This window comes from Entelurus aequoreus, linkage group LG21 (genome assembly GCF_033978785.1).
Source record: "Entelurus aequoreus isolate RoL-2023_Sb linkage group LG21, RoL_Eaeq_v1.1, whole genome shotgun sequence".
NCBI classification, from domain to species: domain Eukaryota; kingdom Metazoa; phylum Chordata; class Actinopteri; order Syngnathiformes; family Syngnathidae; genus Entelurus; species Entelurus aequoreus.
The window spans coordinates 10,471,976-10,482,356 of NC_084751.1; the positions used below are offsets into that span (position 1 = coordinate 10,471,976).

General features: G+C 37.0%; 1 protein-coding gene across 1 annotated transcript in view; it reads left to right on the top strand.

Moving 5' to 3' along the window:
- Positions 1-8,178: 8,178 nt before the first annotated feature.
- The window catches only part of abraxas1 (abraxas 1, BRCA1 A complex subunit), a 32,087-nt gene continuing 29,884 nt past the window's right edge, over positions 8,179-10,381 (top strand). Inside the window, exon 1 of the mRNA XM_062030888.1 lies at positions 8,179-8,259. Within this exon, the coding sequence (XP_061886872.1) occupies positions 8,194-8,259 (66 nt within the window). The 5' untranslated portion in view covers positions 8,179-8,193. The remainder of the gene's footprint in view (positions 8,260-10,381) is intronic.

The following is a 10,381-nucleotide window of genomic DNA, read 5'->3' on the forward strand; positions in this document are numbered from 1 at the left end:
ACGTGACAGGAGACAGCGAATGAGCGTCGTCAACGTGCAACACACACACAGCCAGCCGACAGCGATGCAGCCAGGCATATCCAGTGTTGTCCAATTGTTGACTTAAAACAGGCATTGTTTTGGTTTTTTTTAGTAATGTTTACTGAATATTTTTGTTTAAATGATTATCCTAAATTCAAATAATTTCCACACAGGGGAATTTACTGTTAGTTGAAAATTGCTTGAGTATTTAAAACAAGATAAGAAAATTTGGAGATTCTTCATCTTTGCATTACAGTTTTATTTTTTTCCAAGAAAATCTTGAATATATGATTGAATGTGATTTTGGTTTTAATCTAGAACATGATTTCTTACATTTCGAAAACATTAGCCTATTTCATATTTCATTAATTGCTAATTATATCACAAACTTTAAAAAATAACTGCAGCTTCTTGCAATTCGGATTTGACTGTAGATTGGAAAGCCCTAATATTTAATTATTATTATATATAATATATAGTTATTATTATATATAATATTTAATTTATTTTTCATATTTATGTTATTTATTTTAATTTTACTTTTATTATATATTGACAATAACAAATGTGGTATAAATGGTTTGTATTTGTCTTGTGATTTGTCTTAAATAATAACAATAGTAATAATATTTTTGACTGACAAAAAATTGCCAATAAGATATTATTGGTATCGGTATCGGTATTGGTATCGAAGAAAATGCAAGAAAAAGTATCGGTGTCGTATCGAATCCTAAAAGTGTGGTATCGCCCATCCCTAGTCTATGACGTAATGTCAAGTACTCAAAATAGTAACAAATACTGTCAAGTACTCAAAGTACAAACCCCGTTTCCATATGAGTTGGAAAATTGTGTTAGATGTAAATATAAACGGAATACAATGATTTGCAAATCCTTTTCAACCCATATTCAGTTGAATGTGCTACAAAGACAACATATTTGATGTTCAAATTCAAAAAAAAATTTTTTTTAATGCAAATAATCATTAACTTTAGAATTTGATGCCAGCAACACGTGACAAAGAAGTTGGGAAAGGTGGCAAAAAAGACTGATAAAGTTGAGGAATGCTCATCAAACACTTATTTGGAACATCCCACAGGTGAACAGGCTAATTGGGAACAGGTGGGTGCCATGATTGGGCGTAAAAGTAGATTCCATGAAACAAACAAGGACGGGGCGAGGGTCACCACTTTGTCAACAAATGCGTGAGCAAATTGTTGAACAGTTTAAGAAAAACATTTCTCAACCAGCTATTGCAAGGAATTTAGGGATTTCACCATCTACGCTCCGTAATATCATCAAAGGGTTCAGAGAATCTGGAGAAATCACTGCACGTAAGCAGCTAAGCCCGCGACCTTCCATCCCTCAGGCTGTACTGCATCAAAAAGCGACATCTGTGTGTAAAGGATATCACCACATGGGCTCAGGAACACTTCAGAAACCCACTGTCAGTAACTACAGTCGGTCGCTACATCTGTAAGTGCAAGGCGAAAACCGTTTATCAACAACACCCAGAAACGCCGTCGGCTTCGCTGGGCCTGAGCTCATCTAAGATGGACTGATACAAAGTGGAAAAGTGTTCTGTGGTCTGACGAGTCCACGTTTCAAATTGTTTTTGGAAACTGTGGACGTCGTGTCCTCCGGACCAAAGAGGAAAAGAACCATCCGGATTGTGTAAAAGCCAGCATGTGTGATGGTATGGGGGTGTATTAGTGCCCAAGACATGGGTAACTTACACATCTGTGAAGGCACCATTAATGCTGAAAGGTACATACAGGTTTTGGAGCAACATATGTTGCCATCCAAGCAACGTTACCATGGACGCCCCTGCTTATTTCAGCAGGACAATGCCAAGCCACGTGTTACATCAACGTGGCTTCATAGTAAAAGAGTGCGGGTACTAGACTGGCCTGCCTGTAGTCCAGAACTGTCTCCCATTGAAAATGTGTGGCGCATTATGAAGCCTAAAATAGCAGAAGGGAGACCCCCGGACTGTTGAACAACTTAAGCTGTACATCAAGCAAGAATGGGAAATAATTCCACCTGAGAAGCTTCAAAAATGTGTCTCCTCAGTTCCCAAATGTTTATTGAGTGTTGTTAAAAGGAAAGGCCATGTAACACAGTGGTGAACATGCCCTTTCCCAACTACTTTGGCATGTGTTGCAGCCATGAAATTCTAAGTTAATTATTATTTGCCAAAAAAAAATAAAGTTTATGAGTTTGAAAATCAAATATGTTGTCTTTGTAGCATATTCAACTGAATATGGCTTGAAAAGGATTTGCAAATCATTGTATTCCGTTTATATTTACATCTAACACAATTTCCCAACTCATATGGAAACGGGGTTTGTACTATCAAGTACTGTCAAGTAGTCAAATTACAATGAAGTACTGTCATGTACTTAAACTTCTAACAAGTACTGTCAACTATTCAAAGTGTTATCAAGTACAGTCTTGTACTAAAAGTACAATTAAGTAGTCTTGGACTCAAAGTACTATCAAATACTGTCATGTACTCAAAGTGCTATCAAATACTGTCATGTATTCAGAGTACTTTCAAGTACTGTCATGTACTCAAAGTACTATCAAATACTGGCATGTACTCATAGTATTATCAAGTACTCCATCTACTTTTGATCATGTTTATTTCAGCAAAGTCTAAACACGCTTGTGTGTAGCAGACTTATATATATATATATATATATATATATATATATATATATATATATATATATATATATATATATATATATATATATATATATATATATATACAGCTGTTGAAAGAGCAGCTTGAACGGATGTGGAAGGTCAAGGCTAGCGTGGTCCCCGTGGTAGTGGGGGCGCTCGGAGCAGTAACCCCCAAACTGGGAGAGTAACTCCAACAGAATCCAGGAACAACATCTGAAGCCACAGTCCAGAAGAGCGCAGTCCTAGGAACAGCCAAGATACTCTGGTCGAGGACCCGAGCTTGAGGATGACACAGATACCACCCCACCGGGGTGAAAAAGTGATTTATATATATATATATATATATATATATATATATATATATATATATATATATATATATATATATACACATATATATATATATATATATATACACATATATATATATATATATATATATATATATATATATATATATATATATATATATATATATATATATATATATATATATATATATATATATATATATCCTGTGTGTACAGTAGATACAGTATACTACTACACATATCAAGTACTAAATAGATCCAGGCTGTGTAGCATTAAGTGTTTTTGTCCAATCAGAAGGCAACGTGGTTCTCAATTATTTTCTCTCCCTATTATGCTATTGCCTCTCACGCCCCCCCCCCCCAAAAGTGAATGTTTATTTATATGTACATGTCATGATATACGCTACTATGCTATTACCTCTCACACCCAAAGTGAATGTTTATTTATCTGTATGTCTCATGATATACGCTATTATGCTATTGTCTCTCACGCCCCCCCAATCCCCAAAGTGAATGTTTATTTACTTGTACGTGTCATGTTGTACGCTATTATGCTATTGCCTCTCACGCCCCCCCTCCGAAGTGAATGTCTATTTATCCATATGTGTTAAGATAGTTCTTTACTAACACTAAAGATGCTATTATGCTATTGAATGTTTATTTACTTGTACGTGTCATGATGTACGCTATTATGCTATTGCCTCTCACGCCCCCCATCCTCTCTAAGTGAATGTTTATTTATCTGTATGTGCCATGATATAGGCTATTATGCGATTGCCTCTCATGCCCCCCCCCCAAAGTGAATGTTTATTTATCTGTATGTATCATGATATACGCTATTATGCTATTGCCTCTCACGCCCCCCCTCCGAAGTGAATGTCTATTTATCCGTATGTGTTAAGATAGTTCTTTACTAACACTAAAGATGGTATTACGCTATTGAATGTTTATTTATCTGTATGTATCATGATATACGCTACTATGCTATTGCCTCTCACGCCCCCCCCACCCTCGAAGTGAATGTTTATTTATCAGTATGTGTCATGATATAGGCTATTATGCTATTGCCTCTCACGCCCCCCCACCCCTCCAAAGTGAATGTTTATTTATCTGTATGTGTCAAGATAGTTTTTTGTACTAACACTAAAGATGCTATTACGCTATTGAATGTTTATTTATCTGTGTGTATCATGATATAGGCTATTATGCTATTGCCTCTCACGCCCCCCCCCTCCAAAGTGAATGTTTATTTATCAGTATGTGTCAAGATAGTTTTTTACTAACACTAAAGATGCTATTACGCTATTGAATGTTTATTTATCTGTATGTATCATGATATACGCTACTATGCTATTGCCTCTCACGCCCCCCCCAAACCTCGAAGTGAATGTTTATTTATCTGTATGTGTCAAGATAGTTTTTTTTACTAACACTAAAGATGCTATTACGCTATTGAATGTTTATTTATCTGTGTGTATCATGATATACGCTACTATGCTATTGCCTCTCATGCCCCCCCAACCCTCGAAGTGAATGTTTATTTATCAGTACGTGTCATAATATACGCTACTATGCTATTGCCTCTCACGCCCCTCCCTCCAAAGTGAATGTTTATTTATCTGTATGTGTCAAGATAGTTTTTTACTAACACTAAAGATGCTATTACGCGATTGAATGTTTATTTATCTGTGTGTATCATGATATAGGCTATTATGCTATTGCCTCTCACGCCCCCCCCCCACCCCTCCAAAGTGAATGTTTATTTATCTGTATGTGTCAAGATAGTTTTTTTACTAACACTAAAGATGCTATTACGCTATTGAATGTTTATTTATCTGTGTGTATCATGATATAGGCTATTATGCTATTGCCTCTCATGCCCCCCCCTCCAAAGTGAATGTTTATTTATCTGTATGTGTCAAGATAGTTTTTTTACTAACACTAAAGATGCTATTACGCGATTGAATGTTTATTTATCTGTGTGTATCATGATATAGGCTATTATGCTATTGCCTCTCACGCCCCCCCCCACCCCTCCAAAGTGAATGTTTATTTATCTGTATGTGTCAAGATAGTTTTTTGTACTAACACTAAAGATGCTATTACGCTATTGAATGTTTATTTATCTGTTAGTATCATGATAAACGCTACTATGCTATTGCCTCTCACGCCCCCCCCCACCCCTCCAAAGTGAATGTTTATTTATCTGTATGTGTCAAGATAGTTTTTTGTACTAACACTAAAGATGCTATTACGCTATTGAATGTTTATTTATCTGTGTGTATCATGATATAGGCCATTATGCTATTGCCTCTCACGCCCCCCCACCCCAACACACACACACATATGCTTGAGAAGCTGCATGTTAGATGGAGGACGAGGTGAACAAAGCATGTGGGCCTCCATGACGAAGGCGTCCATAAATAACAATAAAAGGACAAGAAAGACGACAATAAAGATGGCGATCAACACGCCGTCTTTGTGAGGCGTGAAAGGCGTCCGGCTGACGCGGCTAATTAGCGACAACACCCGCGACAGGTCCATTGTGGCCCAGGGGGCGTGGCCTGGTCTGCGGTCCCCTGATAAACTTGTTAGCTATTAGCTGCCCGGCGCCATGGCGACACGACACGCCGCCATGGCGACCGCATGTCAACACGCCACATTGTGCTTTTCACAATAAAAGATGAAAAAAGGACGCGGCGAGCGGGCGGCGGCGCCCTGCCGAGGGCGCTGTTGACTCTGCTCACGCTCCACCTCCTTCCCGCCTCGCTGCTCGCCGCCTGACGTCAGCCCGCCGGAGGACGTTTATTTTCCCAAAGGCGCCGCCGCTTTCATGTGCGTGCCGCAGCGCACGTGTGTGCGCACGTCAGCTGTGGAAGTGAAAATGAAAATAAACACGGAAACTAAACATTGGGATCTACAGCAGCGTACATCTTGCTTAGCACGTTAGCATGACGCTACGCACACTGGCGTGGGTCGCCGTGACAACCGCCGCACTGTCCCTTTAAGAAGACTCGGCTGTCAGCGGGTCAAAGGTCAGCAGGTCGTCATCAAGCCCTACTTAGTTTAATGGCCGGCTTTAATGTCCTCTTATGGAAATCTTTCATCTTTAATACGAGGATTAACGTTAACGACGACTTTCAGCGGCTCCCTTTTTATTTGAGGACGTCTCAGCGGGGCCGTGTGGCGGCCATGATGGCGAGCGTAATGAAGGCGGCGTCTCTATTTCAACCTTGAAGGGCCGGGCAGAGTGCCACTAATGAAGACGTATGAAGCCTTAATGCAACTCTGCTACCTTTCTTGGCTACTAGCTTAAAAGCTAATCAATCTTCTCCTTCATCAACTCAACAAACGTCAACAACTTTTCCATTTCATACCACTCAGCTGCAAGGACATTAGCACAAAGCTAATACAACATTAGGACAAAGCTAACACAACATTAGCACAAAGCTAATACAACATTAGCACAAAGCTAATACAACATTAGCACAAAGCTATCACAACATTAGCACAAAGCTAACACCACAGTAACTCAAAGCTAATATGAAAACATTAGCGCAAACCTAACACAGCATTAACACACAAAGCTAATGCGACAACATTAGCACAAAGCTAGTACAACGCTAGCAGAAAGCTATCACAACATTAGCATAAAGCTAACACGACAATAACACAAAGCTAACACGACAACATTACCACAAAGCTAACACACTGCTAACATAACATTAGCGTACATCTAACACAACATTAGCACAGAGCTAATGCAACATTAGCACAAAGTCAACACAGTATTAGCACAAAGCTAATACAACATTAACACAAAGGTATCACAACATTAGCATAAAGCTAACACGACATAACTCAAAGCTAACACGACAACATTACCACAAAGCTAACACACTGCTAACATAACATTAGCGTACATCTAACACAACATTAGTACAGAGCTAATGCAACATTAGCACAAAGTCAACACAGCATTAGCACAAAGCTATTACAACATTAGCACAAAGCTAACACCACAGTAACTCAAAGCTAATATGAAAACATTAGCGCAAACCTAACACAGCATTAACACAAAGCTAATGCGACAACATTAGCACAAAGCTAACACGACAACATTAAAACAAAGCTAACACAACACTGCTAACATAACATTAACACACTGCTAACACAACATTAGCATACATCTAACACAACATTAGCACAGAGCTAATGCAACATTAACACAGAGATAATGCAACATTAGCACAAAGCTAACACAACAGTAACACAAAGCTAATATGAAAACATTAGTGCAAACCTAACACAACATTAACACAAAGCGAATGCGACGACATTAGCACAAAGCTAACGCGACAACATTAACACACTGCTAACATAACATTAACACAAAGCTAACACAACATTAGCATAAATTTAACACAACATTAGGACAAAGCTAATGCAACATGAACACAAAATTAACACAACATTAGCAAAAAGTTCATATAACATTAGCACAAAGCTAACACAACAGTAACACAAAGCTAATATGAAAACATTAGCGCAAACCTAACACAACATTAACACAAAGCTAATGCCACAACATTTACACAAAGCTAACAAACTACTAACATAACATTAACACAAAGCTAACACAACATTAGCATACATCTAACACAACATTAGCACAGATAAGCATTAGCAAAAAAGTTCATACAACATTAGCACAAAGCTAACACAACAGTAACACAAAGCTAATATGTAGCACAAAGCTAACGCGACAACATTAACACACTGCTAACATAACATTAACACAAAGTTAACACAACATTAGCATACATCTAACAACATAAGCACAAAGCTAATGCAACATGAACACAAAGTTAACACAACATTAGCAAAAAGTTCATACAACATTAGCACACGGCTAACACAACACTGTTAACACAAAATTAGCGCAATTCTAACATAACAGTTGTAATATTGGCACATATTATAAATCATATGTATCTATGCTGAAGTTAAATAGCAGACAGCATCAAGAAATGATCTGAGATTGTGCTACCAACATGACGCTGCTACCAAGAATGTGTCAGGATGGATGCAGGTTCCAAGCAGAGAAAGACTGGCAGGAGAGTTTGTTCCAAGGAATTTTCCGGACGGAGAATCATGGAAACAAAACTTCTAAATGTCTCAAAGTTCATTCATAAGCCTGTGGATTGATGGAAGGAGTTGTATACTGTTCCAGAAGAAGGTTAGTACTGTTCCAGAAGAAGGTTAGTACTGTTCCAGAAGAAGGTTAGTACTGTTCCAGAAGAAGGTTAGTACTGTTCCAGAAGAAAGTTAGTACTGTTCCAGAAGAAGGTTAGTACTGTTCCAGAAGAAGGTTAGTACTGTTCCAGAAGAAGGTTAGTACTGTTCCAGAAGAAGGTTAGTACTGTTCCAGAAGAAAGTTAGTACTGTTCCAGAAGAAGGTTAGTACTGTTCCAGAAGAAGGTTAGTACTGTTCCAGAAGAAGGTTAGTACTGTTCCAGAAGAAGGTTAGTACTGTTCCAGAAGAAGGTTAGTACTGTTCCAGAAGAAGGTTAGTACTGTTCTGGACTATCTTGCCACTTGTGTGTAAAGTTCATCAGTTTAGAGTTCACAATTACCGTGTGAAGGTTTGTGTACGCTTTATTATTTGCCTTTAATATACCCTATTTTCTGGACCATAGGGCGCTAATGCATAGAAATGCATTAACACAACATTAGCACAAAGCTTTCACGACATTAGCATAAAGCTAACACGACAATAACACAAAGCTAACACGACAACATTAGCTCAAAGCTAACACAACATTAATACAAAACACGAAGCTAATATGAAAACATTAGCACAAAGCTAACATGACAACATTAGATCAAAGCTATGGTGACGTTAATATAAAACACAAAGCTAATATGAAAACATTAGCACAAAGCTAACACACCATTAGCTAAAAGCTAACAAGACATTAATACAAAACACAAAGCTAATATGAAAACATTAGTACAAAGCTAACACAACAAGATTAGATCAAAGCTAACACGACATTAATACAAAAGACAAAGCTAATATGAAAACATTAGCACAAAGCTAACATGACAACATTAGATCAAAGCTATCATGACGTCAATATAAAACACAAAACTAACACAACATTAGCTCAAAGCTAACAAGACATTAATACTAAACACAAAGCTAATATGAAAACATTAGCCCAAAGCTAAAACAACAACATTATATCAAAGCTAAACGACATTAATACAAAACACAAAGCTAATATGAAAACATTAGCACAAAGCTAACACAACAGCTTTAGATCAAGGCTAAAATGACATTAATACAAAACACAAAGCTAAATATGAAAACATTAGCACGAAGCTAACACAACAACATTATATCAAAACTAACACGACATTAATACAAAACACAAAGCCAAATATGAAATCTTTAGCACAAAGCGAACACAACATTAGCTCAAAGCTAACACGACATTAATACAAAACACAAAGCTAATATAAAAACATTAGCACGAAGCTAACACAACAAGATTAGATCAAAGCTAACACGACATTAATACAAAAGACAAAGCTAATATGAAAACAGTAGCACAAAGCTAGCATGACAACATTAGATCAAAGCTATCATGACATTAATACAAAACACAAAGCTAATATGAAAACATTAGCCCAAAGCTAAAACAACAACATTATATCAAAGCTAAACGACATTAATACAAAACACAAAGCTAATATGAAAACATTAGCACAAAGCTAACACAACAGCTTTAGATCAAGGCTAAAATGACATTAATACAAAACACCAAGATAAATATGAAAACATTAGCAGAAAGCTAACACAACATTAATACAAAACACAAAGCTAAATATGAAAACATTAGCACGAAGCTAACACAACAACATTATATCAAAACTAACACGACATTAATACAAAACACAAAGCTAAATATGAAATCTTTAGCACAAAGCTAACACAACATTAGCTCAAAGCCAACACGACATTAATACAAAACACAAAGCTAATATAAAAACATTAGCATGAAGCTAACACAACATTAGCTCAAAGCTAACACAACATTAATACAAAACACGAAGCTAATATGAAAACATTAGCACGAAGCTAACAGAACATTAATACAAAACACAACATTAATACAAAACACGACATTAATACAAAACACAAAGCTAATATAAAAACATTAGCACGAAGCTAACACAACATTAGCTCAAAGCTAACACAACATTAATACAAAACACGAAGCTAATATGAAAACATTAGCACGAAGCTAACACAACATTAACACGAAGCTAACACAACATTAATACAAAACACG